This window comes from Phodopus roborovskii, unplaced genomic scaffold (assembly GCF_943737965.1).
Source record: "Phodopus roborovskii unplaced genomic scaffold, PHOROB, whole genome shotgun sequence".
NCBI classification, from domain to species: Eukaryota; Metazoa; Chordata; class Mammalia; order Rodentia; family Cricetidae; genus Phodopus; species Phodopus roborovskii.
Window position 1 is genome coordinate 19,457,752 of NW_026125059.1, and position 24,617 is coordinate 19,482,368.

A 24,617-nucleotide genomic window follows, 5' to 3' on the forward strand; every position below is an offset into this window, starting at 1 on the left:
CAATCTCTGAGGCTAAAGTAATAACGTGTTGAGAAAAATATTAGGCAGATCAAGAAAAGCTCCAAGACGTGAACTGCTCTTCTCTGGGCAGAGTTAGAAACCCTCACAACACACTATCTACTATAGAATTTTAGACCTACTATATAGAAACATGGACTCAGATTTGAAAGAAAAGTCCTACTTGGCAAAGTTCACAAAATTAAAAAATATGTGGGAGCTGGAGAGGTGGCTTAGGGGTTAAGAGCACTAACTGCTCTTCCAAAGGAACCAGGTTCAATTCCCAGCACCTACCAGGCAGCTCACAACTATCTGTAAGTCCACGATCTCATACCCTCACAAAGCCATACATGCAGGCAAAACACCAATGCACATAAAATAAAGATAAATTATAAAACTAAAACAGGGTCTGGGGAAATGGCTCACATGGTAAAGTACTGGCTGTGTGAGGCCTTAGTCTCCAGAACCCACACAAAGCCTGGTAGAGTAGCATGTGTCTATAATCCCAGAAATCATACAGTGAGAGGCAGCAGAGAGAGAAGAACCCCAGCATCTATGGGTCACCTCGCCTGGCAGACACAGCAGCAAGCAACAGAGATTCTGTCTCAATCAAGGTTTTCCTCTGATCTCAACATATGCACTGTGGTATATGTCCACATATGAATGCTCTCTCTCTCTCTCTCTCTCTCTCTCTCTCTCCCTCCCTCCCTCCCTCTCCCTCCCTCTCCCTCCTTCTCACTCCCCCTCTCTCTCTCTTTCTCACATATACACACACATTAATACATACATATACCAAAAACAACTTAGCAGTATACAACATATTACATATTAGCAGTATACAACATATTACAAATGGCTGCAAGCACCACCAGTCAGTAGAAGTTTCACCTTTCTGACGCTGTGTGACACCCTTTCAAACACCTTCATCTGCTCAAAGGAAGGCAGTCCTGCATACATGGGGAGCACCCGGAGGTGTTTCTTCATCCCAGTTCGAGCCAGCGCCCGCGCCTGCTCGATCAGCATAGACACAACAGTTTCTACTTCTTCCTAAATGTGGAACCAGAAACCAAAGAAGCTGGTTATGCTACCATACTAAAAGAACAAATGGTGGCACATGGGTCTTAATTCTGGTCCCTCTCAGCAACTGCTGTGCTTCCATGTCCCACTAAGGATGACATTAAGTCAAATGTACCAAATAACAGTATTAAAGGAGTGAAATTCTGTAACTGTACAATTAATTAGTCAAGCTAAACCTTTTGTAGTTAATAGACAAGCTCCCATAAGTAAAAACAACGAGGAACTAGAGAGACGACTCAATGGTAAAGCCCTTACTAGTCCAGCAGAAGACCAGAGTTCAGTTCCCATCACCCAAGTCAGGCAGCTTACTCTGCTGTGACTCCAGCTCCAGGGTATCCAATGCCCTCTTCAGACCTCCATACAGGCATCTGTACTCATTGCTCACAAATACACACATACACATAATTTTTAAATGACAATTTTTACACAACTTTTATGGGCAGAAGCAAACAGAGCATCCCATGTATATGGATATGCTGAGCATTCTGTGCATATGGACAAGCTGTGGCCTATGAAGTCATGGTAAGAATTCCTGAGATAGGATTGCTAATAATGGGAAATGCTTGGTAGTAGAAAAGGAAGGCTGCAGTTGGAAGTAGTTCTGAGTACAGCTACAGCCGGTAGAATGTTCCGGCTTATCCAGCTGTTTTCCACTATGTGGCCACTGGCTACCTGCTGAATGAGTTGGAAAGTTGTCCAAATTAAAGGAGCCACTCCTAAAGTCGGGCCATTTGTGAAATGGTGCCCCAACTTTTTGGCCATAAATTTGGATTATGACATACACAAAGCAAAATGTACCTAGTGCAACATCCATACTGACAAACAAAACAGCCCATTTGATAAAAATCCCAATGTATTCTGAAATCAGCTAATACATTTAAAATGTCACAGTGGAGAGATGGTTCAGAGGTTAAGAGTACTCACTGCTCTTTTAGAGGACTTGGGTTCAGTTCCCACCTCAGGCAGATCACAATCACCTGCAATTTCTATTCCAACAGATTTGACACCCTCTTATGTCCTTACATGGTGCATATACATACACAAAGCCTCACACACATACACATAAAATAAAATTGAATTAAAATTTAAAAAATTCAATTAACATTCTATGGACAGAATAGGGAGGAGCTATATGCACCCTGACAATCTAAAGGTAGACAATGACATTAAACCAACATTTTGTTAATGAAATTTAGCAACTATAAAATGTAACTAAACATGGCAGGAAGATGCTGGAGAGATGACTCAGTAACTAAAAGCACTGGCTGCTCTCCCAGAGGACCCAGGCTTAATTTCCAGCACCCACATGGCAGCTCACAACCATCTGTAACTCCAATTCTGGGGTACCTGACACCATTTTCTGACCTCCTCAGGCACCAAGCATGCAGTCAAAGTACCCATACACATTTAAAAAGGAAAAAGAAAAAGAAAGGAAACAAATGGCTAAGAACAGAGCTCTGTGTTAATTTTGGTATTGCCTTAACGTGCCCATGCAGAGAAACTGGTTGGAGTTACCTGGCCAGTAAGGAAAGCTAGTATATCTCCATCTCCCTCTGTCTGATGAATTTTTACCACAGTGTCCACAGTTGCTTTGATATAATCTGGAACAGGACTGGAAAAAAAACACAAGGAAAAAAGATCATCACTGGAATGAGCTCATTAATCACAGATCCAATTACACTAATAACCTGGCAGCCAAACCACATCAGGGTCAGTTTGGGCCAGCCCAGCAGGTAATTAGCATATGGACAAGTAAAATGAATGTGAGCTCCTTGTTTTTCAAGTACAGCAATCAAGAACTGAGGGTGTATCTCAATGGTACAGTACTTGCCTAACATCTGTCCCCAGCACAAGAAAAAAGACATTAAATGCAGCACTTCTATACATAATTACATGTAAACAATGGTTTTCAGCTTTATTGGCTAAAAAACAAAAAATATTCTGGAAGATAAAATGTTCTGGAAGCTGGACCAGCATCATTGCTAAATTTAGTCTTGACTCTCCTGTGCAAATTTATATGCACCTGTGGCCACTAGCTCAGCTGGAGATTAATGCAGTAAGAGGCTGGCGGGAAGGTGCGTGTAAATTATTTATCTTCAACTTGCAAAGATGCCAAGTCACAGAAAACCAAGGGCTTCTGCCTCCATGCAGAAGCCCAAATGTCAAGTTAGGGTTTCTATAGCTGTGATGAAACACATTGACAAAAATCAAGTTGGGGAGGAAAAGGTTTATTTGGCTTATACTTCCCTATCACTGTTGTAAGCACTTTGACAGCTCGGATGGGATGAACAGGGATTCTAGCACTCGAGAGCTAAAGAATACTGAGTGTTACAGCTCAGATAGAAAGATCTTCTGGCACTCAGGAGCCAAGGAATACCACAGGTCACAGTAAGCATAGCATCTTACAGCCCTGTTTCAGGGAAAGGCTTCCCCAGTGTATCAGCTCTGCTTCAGGAGGAGAAGGTTCCCCAGTTCCCCAGAGAGCAGAGTGTAACAACTTCGCTACGCCAAGGGAGGGTTTCCCCTGCATCTCTGCTCTGGCAAAAGAAGGTCTCACCCAAACCTCACTCAAGAAATTTATTGGGAGGGAAGAGTCCAGGACAATGGTTGTGCTCTGCCAGAGTGGCAGAGGACAGCAGGTCAGCCCAAACAGTCACAAGCTGAACACAGGGTTTCTTAGAGGGTGGAGTTTTTCCAAGGAGATTTCCAAGGTGGGGATTGGTTAGATTTCAATCCCTGAGCTCAGAATGGCTAGATCTCATTTTCCGGGATTAGTTGGTTTTCTGCACAGGTTTAGGGTCAGTTTGGCTCTGGTTTCAGGGCCAAAGTGTGTTTCTTTGGCTCGACTCAGAGAATGTTTCTTTAGTTGACCCTTTTCCCTTACAACTGTTCATCAAGAAGGAAGTCAGGACAGAAACTCAAACAGGACAGGAACCTGGAGGCAGGAGCCTATGCAGAGTCCATGAGGGGTGCTGCTTATTTACCTCAAGGCTTGCTCAGACTGCTTTTTTACAGAACCCAAGACCCGCAGTGGGCCTGGGCCCATCTTCTCCTGGCTGGAACTTATGGGCTGAGTGAATGGAAATGGCAGACATTCCCTCCAGCTGGAAGGACTCAAAAATGAAGTTTACAACTCTCTGGATTTATCAGGCACTGGGACACTGGCACAGCAATTAGGATGGCCCCTTTCTTACTAGGGACTTCTCCCAAAAGTGTAGGCCTTCTTGCTAAGGATGTAGACAACAAAACACAGGACTCAGCAATGCTTCCCTTACTGATGGAACCCTGGAAACCCCAGTTCAGAAAACTGCCTAACTCCCACCAGCCTGCTACTAGTTTACTCTCTCCAGCAGATGCATGCAAGTTTGCAAACAAGAGTGAAACTCTCAAATATCAGTGATGCTAGTCCAGCTTCCAGAGCATTCTACAGCCAACAGGCACAGCACCATACACCCTCCACACTGCAGGCTGATGGCACTGCCTATTATTCTGCATGACAGGCGAGGTCCCATATCACCAGAAATCAAGCATTACCAAACCTTTGTAGGTAAAAGATATCCACTGGAAATGTCCGCCCTTCCACGGTAAGGGTCACACAGGTGTCCCTGGCTGGGTCATTGGTTTCATTCTGGTTAAAGAAATCCCGAAATTTCTAAAAATAAATAAATATATAAATATTGTCCATATTTATCTCAAAAAAGAGGATGGTTTACAGTAATTCATAGAAATAAAACATAATATTGGCAGAGGTATGTGGGATAGTAGGAATTAGATACATACAATGAAGATTACATGTGGCAGAATAGTTTATTTTATTTTAGAGACAGGATCCCATATAGTTCGGCTAGTCTTAAACCTACTCCATAGCTGAGGCTGGCCTTGAACTCCTGATCCTCCTGCCTCCACTTCTTGATTATGATTATATCACATCACACAAAGCATTTTCTGAATTGATAATTGTCTTTCTTTTCTTACAGCTCCACCAGGCCATCTCCCAGAGGACTAGCTTTAGTTTATTGAGACAGGGTCTTGATACTTAGGTCAGACAAACCTGAAACTGTATGTAGCCCAGGCTGGACTCAAACTCAGGATCCTCCTCCTGCCCCTTCCTCCTGAATGCTAGGATCATGTTTTACCATATCCAGCTAATTTACAGTTCTCTTACTGAAACTGCAGGGGAAATTTCAGTGACAGATTCTAAAGCTGCCATGTAGCTATATTATTACTTTATTCCCACCCTCTGTGTTCTATTTAGCTGAAAATGAGGTGTGACTCAATTTGGTACAGGTTAAACCAGGCTGGTGGACACCTCTATTCTGGAGAGCACACATCTGATGGCACAAAAGTTTGTCAATTCATAAAGAGTTCCCTCTTGCACAGCAGGTGTGTCTCTGATACATCTTTACTGTAACTTCCCAATAGATTTCAGGCCATCTGATAACATGAACAGTGCCTTCTCCAATTGTGTGCACATGCATGCAGACACAGGACAGGACAGAAAAACTTCTTAATCAATGATGAAACTTCCTCAGCAATGGAGGGAGATCTTGGGCTTGAATTACTATGACTATGAGAAAGAGGCAGGACAGAACTGGACAGAACCAGCCAGGCCAGGTTTAAACATTCCAGATAGCTCAGAGACAACAAAGGTGGACACAAGCAACACAGTCAAGACTGTCACCAACACCCAATGTCAGCTGAGCCAGGGGCCATGGAAGGAATGGATTGCCTTGAGGAAAAAGAGTAGAGATTCAAGATCCCCAGGAGGAAGTGAGTGAGGAGTCAGGAAGAGTGGGGACAGCAGGGTCCGGAGCTGCAGGAGGAGGACTCTAAGAAGGGCTTGCTGGACAAAGATACACCAGGACGCACAGAACAGTGAGAGAGGAAAGGCATGCGTGGCAAGCTTCCTGGATGGCATGGATGGCTGGTTCCCAGCAGCTAGAAAAGACCAAGAGCTACTCTTTAAAGAACTCTTCCCATGCTCTGAGAGACACGGGTCTGGGTCCTTAAGATTTTTATCCAGTGTCTTCAACCAAACACTTGGCTAGAGAGATGGCTCAGTGAGTAAAAAGACTGGTTGCTCTTCCAGAGGACCCAGGGTCCATTCCCTGTACCTACATGGTGATCCACAACTGTCTATAACTCCAGTTATAGTGGAGTGGGTTTGATGCCCTTTCCTGGCCACCATGGCACTAAGCATGCAAATGGTACACATATACAGACAAAACATGCATATACAGTAATAATAATTTTTTTCTTAAAAGACCAATAACCTATTTCTCAAGAGTACATGGTTCCTGAGGCAGAATCAAGAGAACAGGAAGCAAGCCCCTCACCTGGAAAATTCTGAGTAGGGTTCAAGAGTTGGGGTCACAATGATAGAAAGACAGAGTAAGAAATGTCTATGAGACAAAGTGGAAATGATGTGGGCCTCTGCTAGGCCATCTGCCAGCTCACTCCAGCTTCCTATCCTGGGAAAGAGCTCCCAGCATCCACGTCCATGCCCTCCCTAAGCCCCACCCAAGCCAACAAAACTGGTCCAAGCAAACTGGTCCAATGTGGGAATCTGGCCTCAGAGGACTCATGATCCTTCACCAGGACTAATGGAAAAGAGAAATTAATCTCTCTAAAGTAATCAGGCCTCTGACAAAACAGTCTGCAAGCCTAGTTTGTGTCATGCGGACAGGCCCAAGTAGAAGAATGTAATACAAAGGAAAAGGACTTTGCAATCACACCTGCTGTGTGTGTAACTGATCACCTAATGGAACGGCTACAAACGAGCACTCCTGAGGATGGAGCACTCCTGAGGATGGAGCACTCCTGAGGATGGAACACCCCTGAGGATGGAGCACTCCTGAGGATGGAGCACCCCTGAGGATGGAACACCCCTGAGGATGGAGCAATCCTGAGGATGGAGCACCCCTGAAAATGGGGCAATGCTGGAAAAGGAGCACCTCTGTGGGGCCTGACAGGCAGAGTTCTGGCAGCTCCCAGAACTCACAGTTCCTTGTGGCTCCCATATGCCCATGAAGAAAGAGTCATGCTATCTCAAACACTGCTAAAATGCTGCCTTCTTGGTGACAAATTCTTGACACTGCCAGCTGGCTGGACTAAAGAGCAGCCTTCTAGGTTACCTTAACCCACTAACACCTACTTATGTGCCTCCTTCCCTGGACTCATGGGATGTATGGATCACCTGTCGTTAGCAGGAACCTTAGCATATCGACTATATATAAACATCAAATGGCCAAAAGAACGAGGTGAGTTGAACTGTGGCTTCTTTTTTTTTTTAAAAAAAAAAAAAATATATTAGTCATCAAAAGAGTAAATCAGCCATATTAAAAAAAAAAAAAAACAGGACCAAAGAGATGGCTCGATTGGTAAAGATGCCTACTGACAAGCCTGATAACCTTGATCCCGGGAACCAACATGGTAGAAGGGCAGAACTGATTCCTCTAAGCTGTTCCAACCTCTACCAGGGCATGTGTGCCCCCACCACACATACAAAAAAGAATTTTTTTTAATTAAAAAAAAAAAACTACTTAACATGAAAACTACTACATTACAGGAAAACTTCAATTTGTACCAAAAACATTAAAATAAGCATATAATTTTCATAAATACATTCAAGACATATAGCCTCACATTGAAAAGTAACTTTTAAAAAAACTGCTTGGCTGGACGGTGGTGGCAGACACCTTTAACCCCAGCACTCAGGAGGCAGAGGCAGAGGCAGAGGCAGATGGATCTCTGTGAGTCTGGTCTACAAGAGCTAGTTCCAGGACAGCCTCCAAAGCCACAGAGAAACCCTATCTCAAAAAACCTAAATAAAACAAAACAAAAAAAAAAGCTGCCTGACACAGGAGAAGGATGGCAGAGACAGGAGCAAGGCAAGTGGGTGATCAACAACTCCCTTGGTTAATTACAGGCTGATTTCTAGTCACAGTTGAGAAAGAGCATCGTGTGACATCCAGGGCACCAGATAGCCCCCCAAAAAGGCAGGTCACTCTTCCAAAGACATGCTTTGGCTGGAGGCTTGTTCCCAAGGACATGTGACAATTCCAATGTTTACACACGAGGGGGAAGAGGAAGATGCCCTTACCTCTGCATCCAGAGTGGCTGAGGCAACAATCAAGCGAAGATCCCCACGCTTTTTCTGGATCTGAAAAAGAAGGCACCAGGTAATAATGGTAACAATGGGGCAATGCACAATTCCTAGCCAGACATGGTGACTCAGGCCTGTAAAGTCCAGCAAGCAGGAGACTAAGACAGGAAGATCACAAGTTTAAGACCAGCCTGGGCTAGACAGCAAGATCCTGTCTCAAAACAAAGAGGAGGCCTACCAATGAGACAAGAATGCCACAAACAACCAGCTGCTGGTGTCACAAATTACTGTGAGGTACATCGTTCTTTCTGACTTAGAAAATGTACAGAATTTTCTAAATTATGACCCAATAAAATTTTTCACACAAAATATGAAGGGAATTTAAAACTTTAAGCCTAACCCACCCCACAGTCTAATTTGAACCCTAAATTTAAAGACTGAATTTGAAATTACTAAAAATAAACACTTTTCCTCACAAGTGGGACTTGGGGGCAGTGTAAATGTATGTATTCATAGTCAGAAGTATGAAAAGGTACATTAAAACCAAGAAATAACATGTGGTGATACCAAGATAGTAATATGGGCACTGATGTCTATTCAAAGAAATGTGGTCACCGGGCACAGCACATCTGCCACACTCAGGAGCAGCTGTGTGAGGCTCCTCAACCCTGGCAAAGCCTGGATAGACGTGTGCCCTCTATTACACTGTCGCTAGGTGGGGATGAACTAGTGAGAAAATTCCTCATGCCTATCCACAAGTCTGATCATCAGCCAAAAGATACAATAATGAAATAACAATGACAAGAGCAATTTATATATTCCTAGTCATGTGTCACTTCAGGGCACATTGGAGTCATACAGTGTGCAGGCTACACAAAGACACAAAGTTGAGGAGGTTGCAAGTGTCTGATCCTACCTTCCCCTCACCTTACCATGGACAGACACGGTCACCGAGAGGCATCCTTTTCTTATTTGTACAAATGTAAACATGTTATCAGCTTAAGATTGTATTGCCTAATTTAAGCCTTGTGACAAATTACAATGTCCAGCAGGTCTGCCTAGCAGACTTCCCCATGAAGCGGTTCCTAGTCTGCCCTCATCCAGGCAGTAGCCACTAGCCACAAGTGGCTACAAAGAACCTTTGAAATATACTAGCATGATGGAGAAATTACATTGTTATTTTATTCCTCCTTCAATAATTCAAATCTAAAGATCCATAGATGGCTAATAATGGCTATAGTTACAATGAAGGTTCATAACCACACAGACATAGAGACACTAGTTTAGAGGTGGGTACATTTTCCAGGCAGAGTTTTCAAGGCCAGGGTTCTTGGTCATCCCAATTTACTACTGCTTTCTAGACTTGTCATTGAGGGTTTGTGCAGAGAAAACAACAAATAAAAAAATAAAATAAATAATAATAATGTTAAGGATAGGAACAAGAGAGTGTACATAACAGCTAAAACTAGATAATGAATAAAAGGTTATTATAAATACCTCGACTCTAGGGCTGGAGAGAAGGCTCACAACCAAAAATATAAATACCTTGACTCTAACATGTATTTGAAATATTTTGAAAGTTAAAAAGAGAAAAGAAACAGAAATCCAACACATTTAATTTCAGGGTGCTCACTGCCACAAGACCATACACTTAGGATACACAAGCCTAACAGTACAGGAAGAATGTGGTATACACCAGTAGCGATTGTGTAGCCATTAAAACACTGTCTTTGGGGGCTTGGAGGTGGCTCAGTGGTTAAGAGCACTGGCTGTTCTTGGAAAGGTTCTGTTCCCAGCACTCACATCAGGCAGCTCACACAACCACCTGTTACTCCAGTTTTGGGGGATCTGATGCCCTCTTCTGACTGCAAGGCACCTGCACACATTGGTACACAGACATACATATAGGCACACACATCCTCATAAATACAAAAACCTTTAAGATAGTAATAATAATGTCATCAAAGACTATTTCACAGTGAAATGATCTTCATATAATATTGAATGTGCACAATACAAATTAGCACACATCATCTAATCCCACTGTGTCAAAAGATAGACACAGGCAGGCAGACACAGACAGAGAAGAAAAGCACAACAACATTTGGCTCATGTTTTTCTCTGAATGGATAGGATGATGGGATAATTTTTTCCCTTTGTATTTGTTGGATTTTACAAATTGCTATCATTACTTTCCTAACCAGACAATAATATAAAAAGAAAACACAGAAAGCAAATACTGGCAGTGGAGTCCTACCTTCTTCAGCAAGCCAATGGCAATATCCGTATATAAGGTCCTCTCGTGGGCTTCATCCAGCATGATGACACTAAGAATTAGAGAGAGACTCAGTGAACATTGGAACCCCATAAAAATCCCACCCCAGCCACCAAAGAGACCTCTGGGTACTTAGCAGTCATATAATATCAAATCAAGTGAAAACCCAAGTCATTCTTTGCCAATGAAGTCATTCCTAGACTAGAAACATGGTTTCAACAATCTTAGTTACAAACAATCTTATTTACAAACAGCTTCACCACCCACTTTGAACTCCCAACTGAAGAGGACATGGTCTCTCAAATACCAAAGCTACAGAGCAATACTAGTGCTCCCAGTGATGGCCAAAGATACACAAAGAGGAAGAAAAGGCTAGGCCCTCAGCTGGACTTCATGTACTGCACACAGCAGAGCACTGTCCAGAAGGCAGAAGAGGACACTTGCCTAACGTGTGTAGGTCCCAAGTTCCATCCCCAGCAACTGGCTAGTCGCTTCTCTACTGGGCTGTGGTTCTGTAGTTACTCCAATTGCTGGAGTAGGTCACAGGCAAGATAATCAGGGACAAGCCAGCAGACAGACTTGTTCATGTTTTTGCTTGTCTGCATTATGTACTCACTGTTGCTGCCTGTAAGAGGCACCACTATCAAAATTTTGAAAAACTACCAAGGGTAGAAAGAGCCACCATCAGGAAAGAGGACATTGAGGGCAGCTGAGCAGACCCAAATCAGTTGCTAACCCCACTGCTTTCCAGTGCACAAGTGAGCTTTGGAAATGTTAGGAAGTTATCACAGGAAACCACCTTTACCTATATTTTGTTAACAATGGATCAACCATCATCTCCCTGACCAGCATTCCATCTGTCAGGAACTAAAAAGTAAAAATACAAAGATAGAGAAATTTATTTACACTGATGATTCAAATTCAAATATACTCTCTGTTCGCATGCAAGAACAATCCAGGCAGCAAAGTAAGAACAACATCCCAGGAGCTTTATTCACAGCTTTATTCACCCATCAATAGAACTGTTTGCTTTCAGCACTATCTCTGTGTTATCTGGCCTAGTTGCTAATGTTAATTGGCACCAACAGCAATCCCTGTATAATCAACAGTGAGTCTCCCACTTACCATTATTTACTATGTGAATGCACTGAGTCTGGACTAACTCCTCAGCATGTTCTCAACCTCAGTCTCCACTAACAGCCGCAGTTAAGAGCATGGGCTCGGGAGCTACCCTGTTGAGGTTCAAAGCCAGGTTTTACTTCTACCTGCTGTAAATACCCAGGCCAAGTTCTTACCATCTCTGAGCCTCATTCCTCGCTTGTCAAATGAAGTAATATAACGATTTTACCTAGTTACAGTGAAAACTAAGTAGGATTAGTGAACACTAATAAAATGCTTCAGAAATGAGCAGTAACAAGTGGATGTCATTACTCTCAAGCCAAATCAAAGCCTGCAGTCTCATCTCACTTTAAGAGTGGGATGTGTTTCTAACAAGTTTGCTTGGTTCTGGTTCCAGCAGTCACCCCCACCCCACCCCATCCCACCCCACATACACAGAAGTGGAAAGTTCTACCAATGACAGTCTTAGCAGACAGAGCTTCACATGAACCCAAAAACAGTCACATGACTACAACACCCACCCACTGTTAACTGGTTTACACATAATTGAAATTTAAACATAAACACATTCCTTTTACCTAACAACAAAGTAATCAAGAATTTGGAAAACAAAGTCTGTGCTGGCTAGTTTTATGTCAGCCTGGCACACGCTAGAGTCATGTAAGAAGCGGAACCTCCACTGAGAAAATTCCCTCACCAGGCTGGTCACTAGGGAAGTCCATGGGCATTTTCTTGATTGAAGGTCGATGGGGAGGACTACCACCCCTGGACAGATCATCCTGGGTGTGTGAAAAAGCAGGCTGACATGCCAGGAGGAGTAAATGTTGTGAAATATTTGTGTAACTATGCAAAGATGTGCAGCATTTGTTTAAGTGTGTAAAGATGTGTTGTTGTTCTATTTTCCCTGCCTAAGGCAACTGACTGATCTAATAAAAAGCCAAATGATCAATAGCAAGGGATGAGGTATTGGTAGGACTTCTGGGCAGCGAGAGTAAAGAGGAGGAGGAAATTAGGGTGGGGAAAAAAGGAAAAGAGAGAGGGAGACACCAGGGCCCAGACACACAGAAGAGAGGAAGCAGAAAAGTAGAACATATAGAAAGAAAGGTAAAAAGTCCCAAGGCAAAAAGTAGATGAATAGCACAGGTTAAATTAAGTTATAAGACCTAGTGGGACAAGCCTAAGCTAAAGCCAAGCAATCATAATTAATATGTCTCCATGTCTTTACTTGAGAGCTGGTTGGTGGCCCAAAGAAAATTCCAATTGCAAGTAAGCAGCACTCCTCACGGCCTTTGCTTCAGTCCCTGCCTTGCTCTTACCCTGATTTCCCTGGATGGTGCACTAAAGCTGTAAACTGAAATAAACCCATTCCTCTCCTAGTTGCTTCTGGTTGTGGTGTGTTTTCACAGCAATAGAAACCCTAAAGAATCAAGATCCATTTTCTAACAAATGACTCATCTGAACAGTTGTTCAGGACCTAGCTTCATTTTGTCAGAGCTACTGGACTATACTACATTAGTTCTAGCACAGTGGTGAGCAGTTCTTGTTGGAATGATTATCACCAATTACCACTATGAGAATTACTTACAATTACTTTATTATTAGCTACTATGTCTTACCACTGAGATAGAATTCATTACATTAGATGGTTCTAGCTAGCCAAGCACTGTGAATTCTACACTATACCAGTTTGTGCCAGCTCAGACCAGCTTACCCTGGTCTGTACAGTTTTATTTCTCAGCATGAGAGTCAGTAGGAAAAGCCACCATGCTTAAGAAAGGGCACTCTGCATCCTGAGACTGTCACCAGCAGACACATAAGTGATGAGCCACTGACCTCCCAAACCTCAGCCTTGTCAGCTGTAGACCAGGGATAAATCTTACTTCTGTGTTCTTTTCTGGGCTAAGATTCAAGGATTCTTTCAAACTGCTCTGGTCTTCACAGAAGACCAATGTTCAAGGGACCTTGCTGCCCTGGCCACCACACGCTTTAATTCCCCATGTTACATTGTCCTCTCCCTCATTCACACTGGAAGTCACTGTAAGCACTTCACCTTAATTCTTGTCGCCAGTGGGTCGGTGCAGTCATCAAAGCGGATGCAGTAGCCCACCTCGTGGCCCAGCACTGCACCCCTTTCATCAGCTACTCTCCCTGCAACCTTTGAGAAGAAAGATCATGCTGAAAATAGAGACACAGTAATTACTGCACAGAGCACATACTACAGAAAATGTAAAGGTCATATTAAATAGCCTGTGAACAATGAGAAGAAAAGGGACAGGTCATTAGCGAGCAATGAATACTGACTGATCAACTGAAACAGCTCTCCATTCTGTCATGGTCTTGAGACAACTTAAAACAACATACAAGGACCGGGATGTGGTAGCCCAAGCATTTAATCCCAGCACTGGGAGGTGAAGGCAGGTGCACCTCTGTGAGTCTGCACCCAGCCTGATCTACACAGCAGTCTGAGGCCAGTCAGAGGTACAGAGTGAGACCCTGTTTCAAAACCAAAACAAGGCAGAAAGCATACAAAAGAAAAGAAAAAGCACATAATGACTTTTCATTTTGAGGAAACAGCTATGGGTGTAGTTCAGAGGTGGCGCGTTTACCTATCAGTGTGCAAGACCCCTGGGTTCAATGACCAGCACCAGAGCAAAAAGAAAAAGAAAACCAAAGAAACTACATGTAAAATTCAATGGATCTAAACCACAGATCCAAAGCTAAAGAGTTATTAGCTTGGCAGTGGCACACTTGTACAGAGTCTGAGATGGGGGAAGGGGAGCATGGCAGCAGGGGACCAAGATGACTGAACACAGAAAGGAGCCAAGTTCATCTTTGGAGGCAAGCATGTTCCAAAGGCCAGATGCCTAACACAATCTTCATCCACTTCAGCAACAATGAAGACAAGACCTCGGTTTTGAGAATGGACAAGCTACTGTCTGAAAAGACTAATGAAGGATCCACATGACCATAACAGAGTAAAGGAGAAAACAAAACAATGCAGTATGAGGACTACCCTGGATACGCCACAAACTAAAGGACAGTAAGGAAGGGCTACAGCATGTGTCGGTAACCCCAGCCTTTGGGAAACAGGCAAGAGAATAAAAAATTCAAAGTCAGCCTAGGAACAGCAAGACTATCTCAAAGGGGGCGGGGGAGGGGGAGGCTGAGGAGCTGGCCCAGTGCTTTCCTTGCAAGCATAAGGACCTGAGTTCAATCCCATCACCCACATACAGAGCCTGGAGTGAGTATTATGACTCCATCATGGGAGGCAGATGGATTCCTAAGGCTCAATGGCCAGCCAAGCTGACATCCAGTGAGCTCAAGGCCAAGGATAGACTCTGTCTCCAAAAGACAAGGTGGTACCTGAGGAATGGCACCTGGGGGTTGTCTTCTAGCCTCTACACTCACATAGACATACATGTGGGCCTATGCACAAATGAATACACACACACGTAGGGAAGTTAAAAAAAAAAAATCCATCTAGTCAGATCCCTAACTATCTCAAAAAGACCATTTTCAAACAGAGTTTCACATTTGCTATCTAAGCTACATGACTGAAAAGGACAAAGCTAAGCCATAGGTTCCAAAGCCTCACACACCCAGCCAGAGAAAGCAGGTGTGTGCCACCCTCCTTCCAGGTCTGGCAGTCCCAAACCTCATAGTCACTAGTCTGAGTATGGAATGTAGCTACTCTAAGAATGGTCCTTGAGGCAGCCTACACTCAGGAGTACAGAGACTCCCTGCACTCAGCTGTCCCTGCCACCAATGTGCAAAAGAAACTGACAAGATCAGAAACAGCCCCGCCCAGTGACTGGAAATTACAGATCTGACAAGATCCACTCAAAATCAATCATCAAGCAGCTGGTCCATACCACCTAATCTTTAAAACATCTTATGAAACCAGAGATGCACCCTGCTTGGCTCTGCCTCTGGAGGGTGCGTTTCCCAGGAGGCTTAGTTATCATGGTTGTTCTGAGCTAATTATCCACATCTCAGAAAAGGTACAGAGAAACTGTAGAGACGCTGGAAGCCTGCAGGGAAAACAGACTGGGAAGAACGAGAACAAATGAACCAACTTCTTCATAAAACAGTCATTTTGTGGGTTTAGAAGTAAAGTCAAACTCTTCTGTTCTTGCTATTTCACTATTTGTATAAATATACATTTTTAAAGGTGTGGCATGCATGTGTGCATGTGTGTTTGGGCTGGAGAGATGGCTCAGTGGTTAAGAGCATGTACTGTTCTTGCAGAGGACCCATGTGTAGTTCCCAACACCAATGTTCAGTGATTCACAACTGCCTCTAATTCTAGCTCTAAGGGAACAAAAGCCTCTGACCTCCTTGGGCACCAGCAGCCATACATGCACTCACAAATACACACAATAAAAAAATAACACATTTTTTCTTAATGTTTTAACTAAGTATAATGGCATACATCTATAATACCAACACCAGGAGGCTGACGCAGAAGGTGTGCCAGTTCTATGCAGACTGGGCTATGGGCACAAGTCCTCATCTTCAAATAAATACATAGATACATTAGCTATGTACATAAGATTTATTCTCAAACTTTTTTTATTTCACCATTTATAATCACACAGGGTTGTAGTCTATTAGCTTTATTTATTTGCAAGTTTGTTTTCTTATTTATCTATTATTTATACAGATGTGTGGGTGCCTGTGTGTGTGTGCCTGTGGGGGTCAGTGGATGACTTGTGGGAGACAGTTCTCAGCTTCCACCGTGTGGGAATCAAACTCCTTGGCAACAAGTGCCATGCTGCTGAGCCATCTCCACAACCCTCTATTGGAGTTTTAATAGATTATTTCCTCTACTGTTTTTACATTATGTTTTCCACAACTCCATCAAATTAAACAGATCCCAATCACTGAAGGACTGCTACATGGCAAGCTGGACCTGAGTTCTCATGCAGCACAGCAGGTAAAACACAGCAGGACACTCTCATGTCTGCAAACACACGGGGTTCCATGGCTGCGGTCTTGGGTGGAAGAGGGCCTGGTCTGGAGTTTAAACTTGGACTCTTGAGGCCAGTGACCCTCCTTACTAATTGCCTCTCCCAGAGATCCAGCACAACTTCTGCAGTCTGTTCTTGGGCTCAGTCTGTGCACACAGCACATCTCTGAGATGGGCCATTTTAAACATGGCAGTTTATCGTCACTCATGGTTAATTTAAGCGTTCTTTGTTCTATCAAGAGAGAGTTTGCAGTTGCATAGGATGTTATCTATAGCTACAAACATGGAACTAAAATGCAAACTGATTAAGAGCTGGAACTTCAAACCACACACAGAGAAAATTGCTCCAAGTTTTAGCTGAGTTATCTTTCAGTGTGACATAAAAAGTTACCTAATTGCAGATTCCAAACATTATATTCTCTTTCTTAAATTCTCTCTCTCCACTTTCATTCTCTCCTCCACCTTATAATCCCAGGACTTGGGAGGCAGAGGCAGGCAGACCATGAACATTAAGGCCAGCCCGAGTTACATAAAGACCCTGTCTCAAAAGATAACAAAGACTAAATGGCAAGTGTGGTCAGAGGACAGGGACACAGACAGCATTCAGCCACAGGAAGCTATTGTTAAGTAAAATCAAAAGGAAGTCATGGAGAAGGTACACAGGCAGAAACCAGACTTCAGAGGTGATCTAGACCCACCCCACAGTGGACATAGCAAAGATGAAAGGTTTCCCAAATTAATAGTGATCCCAGAAGTTTATGTCATGCTATTGATAACAAGCTACAAGCCAAAGAAATTTTCTAGCATCAAAAATAAGTGTAAACATAGTCAGTATGGCCCCAGGTATGGTGGCACACACCTTTAATCCCAGTACTCTGGTGGCAGAGACAGGCAGATCTTTATGAGTTTGAAGCCAGCCTGGTGTACAGAGTGAGTTCTAAGACAGTCAGGGCTACACACACACACACACACACACACACACACACACACACACACACACACACACACACTCTAAAGGTACATGTGGTCAGCATGCTATAAAGAAAAAAGACTCAGATGTGATTCTTTCTCCACAGGAAATAACAGAAAATCACTGTTGTGTGCATAGGCCTTCAGTGGAAGGCAGCCAAAATTCAGGGAGGAAACTGTATACAAATGTGTCTGACATGTAGATTAAACTAATAAAAACATGCTATTTCTCTGAATGTTTTTTATGTTTATGGTATTACCTGTTTTTAGTGTTTGTAACATAATGCATAATCTCACCTTCTAAACATTTGCATTTATACTAGAAAGACTCAAAAGATATAGGTACAGATGAAAAGGAATCAAATGGAATAAGCATGACTAAAATGGCAACAGACTGGGGTGGGAGCCTGATCCAATGCAGCACTAGCCCACAGCACCAGGCTCTGTGTTCAACCAGCAGCACTGAGACACAAACTACCAACACTGTAGGATTACAGGGAGTCCTTAGTAAGCACACGACTCTGGGGACACTGATCAATACTCCAAACAGACAAAGGAGACACTTACACAGTGTGCTTAGAATAGAAATAAAACAACTAGAACACAACAGTATACCATAATAGAACATAGAGAGCTGAGCGTTTATCCACACCTGGGGGAAAACAATCTATAAGGTGTTGAAAAGGAACCCATTCAAGTAGACAAAGTAGCCAAAAAAGTGGGGGAGGGCACCTTACTGGACCTCAGTACCAAAAGACAAAGGAGCAAAGTCTGCAATTTCCAGGAAACTAAAGAGTGAAACAAGAATTTCATACTGGGACTAGACATGTAGCTCAGTGATAGAGTACTTGCCTAGCAGGTCCTGGACCCTATCTCTAGGAGAGAAACGGAGGGGGCGAGGGGAGGAACATAGAACTTTACATTAAGACCACATTCAAATATTCCCAAACATGTTTCTTAGAAAATTGCTAAAAGTGGGGCTTTAAAGATGGCTCAATGGTCAAGAGAACTGGCTGCTCAGTCAGAGGACCTGGGTTCAATTCCCAGCACCCATGCCGTGGCTCACAAAGTCTAGTCCCGAGGAATCTGATGCTCTCTTCTAGACTTCATGAGCACTGTATGGACACAGGTAAACTAACAAATGTAAAAGCATCCATAAACATAAGACAATAGGAATAATTTTTAAAATATAAGTTTTACACATGCCTTTAATCTCAGCACACAAGAGGCAGAGGGAGGTGGATCTCTGTGATTCAAGGCCAGCCTGTCTATAGAGCTAGTTCCAGGACAGGCTCCAAAGCAAGTGAGAAACCCTGTCCCAAAAAACCAAACAAAAATAAGTCTTAAAATGAAAATCATGGTGCTGTGCATCAATGAAGGGAGGGAAGGGAAGGAGTCCATCCATCTCTTCATAAAAAACATTTGAAAAGTAGACCTTGTACAGCATTTCACACTTGCTTGTTTTGTTACAGGTTGGTTTTTTGTTTTTTGATATAAGGTGTCACTATGTATCCTTAGGTGGTCTGGAACTAGCAATATACACCAGGCTGACCCTAAACTCATAGAGATTCACCTCCTCTGTGTTCAAGATACTTAGGAAGAAGGATTGCTTAAAGTTCCAGGCTACTGTCAGCTTCAAGAGACCCTGCCTCAAAAGGAAAACATTATGAAGGTTTTTTGTCATTTTTTTTTTCTGTTTTCAAGCTTAATAAATTCTCTTGTGATGAAAAAAACGTTTATCTAGAGTTCAAAACTGCCCCATTTTACTATTTTAGTTTTCTCTTTTGTTATAGTTAATACATGTAAGCATGGTCATGACCCCACCCTTATAAAAGTGTTGCTATCCATCCTGCAGCTGCTTACCCAAGCACTTCTCATCTTGGGACAGAAACACGGAGTGACACTTGCAAGCTTTCCCAATGCTTCTGCTAGCTGATTTGGGCTTTAAACAAATACATTTATTTTTACTCTCTAAACACTTCATTACTAAACAGTTCATAACATACAGGTATCAATTCTGTGAAATTTCCAATCAAAAAGCTCTTCTGAAGCTAAATTCTTAAGGAGTAACTTCTACTCGTTTGTATTTTTTCAGGAAGAAAGTGATCAGGGAAACAGAAGGAGCAGGCATAGTCATAATACAAAGAGACACTCACTGTCACAGCGGCCACTCTTCGAGGCTGGGTCACTCCAACCACTCGCCCTTCGGCTGTCCAGCCAGCTTCTGCCAGGTACTGCAAGGAGAACCAAGGAGAACCAGATGGATTCATATCCGACACTGCTCTCCCAGACAACCCTCCCTCCAGGTGACCCTGCACTGTGCAAACTAATCAAGAAAGGTCACATTGCAATGTGACAGATGACAGAGCTCAGGCTTGTTTATATTAGGAATCCCATTCACACTAAAGCTGGACAGAGCTCAGACTTGTTAATGTTAGGAAATCCCATTCACACCCAAGCTAATGGAAGGACCAAGAGTCAGATTCAACATGAAGACTCCCTGGTCCTAGAGTGTCTATGCATTATATATAGCTTCGCCAAGGAAAAGAAACTATCCAGTCATGAGACCAGTGCTCAATCCACATGAAAGAGAATCTACAGTACACAAAAACAGCTAAACATCAAATATTAACCATACAGCACATCTTAGTCAAGCTAAATAAAAACAATTGTTCACAACTATACATAAATATATACCATTGGCATATATCAGTAAATACAACTTGATTAAATATATGTTTTCTGCATATGTATTTGATTTTAATCAATTAAAACTCAGCATGGACAACTGGTTATCAGACTTAATTTTCTTTTTATAAAAGAGTGGACATACTACTTCTGTAATAGAAAAGATTAAAATTGGAATTTCATGTTAGTTCTCATTGGTCTAAAAAAATAAAATAAAGATAATAGCCAGGTGTGGTGGTGCATGCTTTTAATCTCAGCACTCAGGAGTCAGAGACAGGCAGATCTGTGAGTCTGAGGCCAGCCTGGTCCATAGAGCAAGTTCTAGGACAGCCAGGACTACACAGAGATTCCTGTCTCAAGAAAAGAAACAAAAACCAAAAAGTTTAAAAGAAAAAAGAAAGATAATATAGAAATTAAAAAAAAAAAAAAAGACTGTAGGGGTTAGGTAGCAAAGAAATCAAAGGGGCAGTTGAAGAGGGGAGACAGGGATAAAGACGGTATAAGAGCTGACACAGAACCCGCTGTGTTCCATGCACTCTTCAAAACTCAACAGCCAGAACCAGTCAAGACCTGGAGGAAAAAAGGAAAAAAACACTAACAGATGACTCTCTGTACAAATGATAATGCAAAACCAGAAACACAGGTGGAGCATAGCTGGTACCCTCAATGACCAGGCTAAATGACAATGGAGAGTAGAACCCTCAATGACCAGGTCAAGTGATGATGAAGAATGTTACCCTTACTGAACAGACTGAGTGAGGATGCAGAGTGGTACCCTCAATGAACAGGCTGAGTGATGATGTAGAGTGGTTCCCTCACTGACCAAGCCAAGTAATGATGTAGAGTAAAACCCTTACTGGCCAGACTAAGTGATGATGGAGAGTGGTACCCTCGATGACCAAGCTGAGTGATGATAGAGTATAGTACTCTCAGAGGCTGAGTGATGATAGAGATGCCAAAAGGTTGAACAGAAACTACCCTCAGAAATGTGATTCAGTTGGTAAAATCCAGATGGAGAAAGGAGGTAGCAATTCTACAACTATGTTATATGTATACTGGAATCTAACGGACACATAAACAAGCCGCTGGTGATTGATCTTGACTCAGAGTGATACATACAGGGAGACAGGTGCTGCTTCTGGAGGGCTGCGGGAGAGTTCATATCCAAAGTCATCCTGCTGAGATGCAGCAACATCACCTCAGCAGCAATAAGCATAATAGCAGGGAGATCTTAACTTCTCCAGTAAAAGGAAACAAAGCTCATACAGAGACCACAGAAGATGAAGATAAGCCACATCTTGTGGATCCAGGAGGTTCAGTACTGGTCAAAAAAGAATGAAAACTTAGACGGAAGGTAGAAGCAAAAGAGCTTCTCACAGTCAGACAGCAACAATTTAAGCAGCAAAACAAACATGGTACTGGATGTCACACTGTGAAAACACAGCTATACATGAATCATACAACTACATGTAAGTAATCAAATATGTAAATAGGAGAGGGACGAACAGTGCTTCTCAAAGTAGATTCCCTCTAATAGAGGTAGAGAAAGAGGGACTTGTCAGGCTGCAGACAGGGCCTACAGGGGATATTAGAATCAGAAGGTCCAAGTTTAAAGAGAAGGAGCTTTGCCGCTAACATTCTTCTTCCCAAGATATTTATCAACTGAGAAGGGACAGAACATAGCTTTACAGGTGACTCCTGGCACCTTAACCGAGAACCACTGACAAGATAGATCACAAAGTTTTAGTGCGATGCACACCACCATTTATGTTGTATTCTTGCAAAACATGTACACGCTTCTTCTAACAGAAGAAGCCCACACTGAGAGCCATTCTAATACACAAATGAGAAATACTCTATGAAAGTGTGACGGACACAAGAGGGAAGTGAAGACCTACCACTAGCCAAGGACACAACACAAGAGATGAACAGCAGCTGAACACAGTGCCAGACCCTGAACAAGAAACCAGTGGGGAACAGATGGGGATTTAAACACAACCTACAGTTTAGCACCCGCTGGCCACTGCTAATGCCTGCTGCCTGTGACTGTGCTGCAAGTAACACGGGAGCAGAAGGAACTATGTTAGCTTTTATGACTTCACTCTGAGTCTAAAACTGGTTAAAAATCAAGCTTAAAAGTGACAGCGAGGAACAAAGTGGTGTACATAATGCAATCACTATAAAAAACTGCCATGTCTCATAGTAGTCACATAGCACAAAATATTGCCAACCACTCCAACCAACACAAATACAGGCAGAATTACAAGGGCACGGCTCAAGTTCCATGAGTGCCTTATGTATATCCCCACATGACTAACGGCAAGGAAGACAGCAGCAGCAGCAACAACATTCAGATAATGGAATAGAGGTCAAGAACTTGTCTGAGGAAACAGATAGAAACCCCAAGGACTGGAGCTCAAGCCCAGCAAATCAAAGCCCTGAACACAGTCTGAAACTCTACAATCCGAATGCATACAGACACTGTCTCTCCGCAGCCATGCTACCTGAGTTACACGTGGTTTTCATGAAACTCTACTATCCGAATACACTCAGACACACACAAGGTGCCTCTCAACAGCCATGCTACATGAATAACACGTGGTTTCCATGAAAATAACCTGTCCATGAAGCTATTATCTCAATATACCATGCAATTTAGATTTAATTTCAAGTGGAGGCAGAGGTAGAAATGTACAGGTTCTGTCCTGCCTAGTCCCTCAGCAGTTTAGTCCCAAATGAACACACAGAGGCTTATATTAAACTGTTTGGTTGATGGCTCAGGCTTCTTATTAGCGAGCTCTCTATTAACCCATTTCTATTAATCTATGTATCTCCAAGTAGTCTCGGCTTACCCATGATGCCCAGGCTCTTGCTTCCTCAGAAGCTACATGGTGTGTGCCTGAAGACTCATTCTGTGTTCCTCACCTCCCAATTCTCCTAGTCTGGTAGGCCGCCTATACTTCCTACCTGGCTACATCCTGCCTGTCCATTGGCCAAAACAACTTTATTCATAAACCAATAAGTGAAACATATATTCACAGCATACAGAAGGACATCCACCATCACAGAAAGATCTCTGTAATTTTAAAGCCAGCATGGTCTACATAGCTAGATCTTGGACAGCCAGGACTACAGAGACCCTGTCTCAAAAAAGCAAAAATGTGTACATATTTATAGTATTCGCTTACGTTTTTTATAGAATGTAATATGCTAAATACATTATAATAACATAATTAGTAATGAATGGTGATAAAAGCTGGAATGGAGTCACCCTTTAGCCTGTGTGTGAGTAGCAAGTATAAACTAAAGGGGCCACAGAAGGCTTCTGGAGTTCTGCTGTGTGTGTCTTGAACTGAGTGCTAGCAACAAAGATTACCCCTTGTGAAAATCAGGATACACTCACTTTCTAGTGTGTATTTTATACTTCAGTAAGGGGGAAGAAAAGCCTGCATAGACTCTTAGATCCTGGTCACTCAACTGTCATTCTGCTGTCATTCTTCACCTGTCAAGTCAAAGCCCTTTCTGACCTCACAGTAGACATTTTCCCAATAAGACAAGTTCCTTCCACAGTGACGTGTGATAATGGCCAAGTTTACTTACTACTATTGCAGTATTCAACTGTGATTCACCGAGGACAGAGCTACATAGTGCACATTTCTGAATGAGTCCCCACTGTTCCTTTCAGAGAAGGGCCACTCTTACAATTTTGGGACTTTACTATTTGTAACTTTACTATTAATAAAAAACCATAAGTTCAGTTTAACAAAAAAACATCTGAGAAGAGTGTTTCTTGGGAGGAGACCTTGATCGTGGAATGACAGGAAAGAGCATCCCCAAGTTACCACGTCCTCCCAGCTCAAATCTGCGTGGAAGAATATTAATGTGTACTCACCTGCGGAATCTGGGTGCTCTTCCCACATCCTGTTTCTCCAACAATCACCACGGTCTGATAGTTTTCCACCAAGTACAAAATGTGGTTCCTAAGCTGGGAGGAAAGTAAAAAGACACTGTAAGCAAACGTGCTCTGTCTCAGGAGACCCAAGCAAACATACTTAAGCTCTGTAAAATAAACTGTTTCCAGATAAAGGTGAATTTTCAAAAAGGACTATTTAAAATGTGGTTCCAACTCTCAAGGGCCACTGGTGTCAGCCTGAGCCAAGGTATGTACAAACCCTTGAAGAGTATGTTAACATTCTCAACTCTCCAATTAAAGACTGTCACCTCTAAGACGTAATATTGTAGGCATATTAACATGCACAATACTGCAAGCATATTATACACACACACACACACACACACACCAAGTATTAAAAAAAAAAAACAAGCATGGTTTTTCAATCCTATAATCCCAATACTTACAAAGTAGAGACAGGAGGATTAGGATTTTGAGGTCATTTTCAGCTACATCACAAGTTCAA

The 24,617-nt window shown here is 42.7% G+C and overlaps 1 protein-coding gene across 1 annotated transcript in view; it reads right to left on the reverse strand.

Moving 5' to 3' along the window:
- Positions 1–24,617, reverse strand: part of Dhx35 (DEAH-box helicase 35) — a 58,887-nt gene that overhangs the window by 24,455 nt on the left and 9,815 nt on the right. The window contains exons 3-11 of the mRNA XM_051187387.1: positions 24,092–24,184; positions 19,668–19,745; positions 13,624–13,728; positions 11,260–11,321; positions 10,437–10,506; positions 8,177–8,236; positions 4,614–4,726; positions 2,590–2,686; positions 886–1,044 (exon numbers count right to left, since the gene is read on the reverse strand). Coding sequence (XP_051043344.1) covers positions 886–1,044; positions 2,590–2,686; positions 4,614–4,726; positions 8,177–8,236; positions 10,437–10,506; positions 11,260–11,321; positions 13,624–13,728; positions 19,668–19,745; positions 24,092–24,184 — 837 coding nt within the window. The remainder of the gene's footprint in view (positions 1–885; positions 1,045–2,589; positions 2,687–4,613; positions 4,727–8,176; positions 8,237–10,436; positions 10,507–11,259; positions 11,322–13,623; positions 13,729–19,667; positions 19,746–24,091; positions 24,185–24,617) is intronic.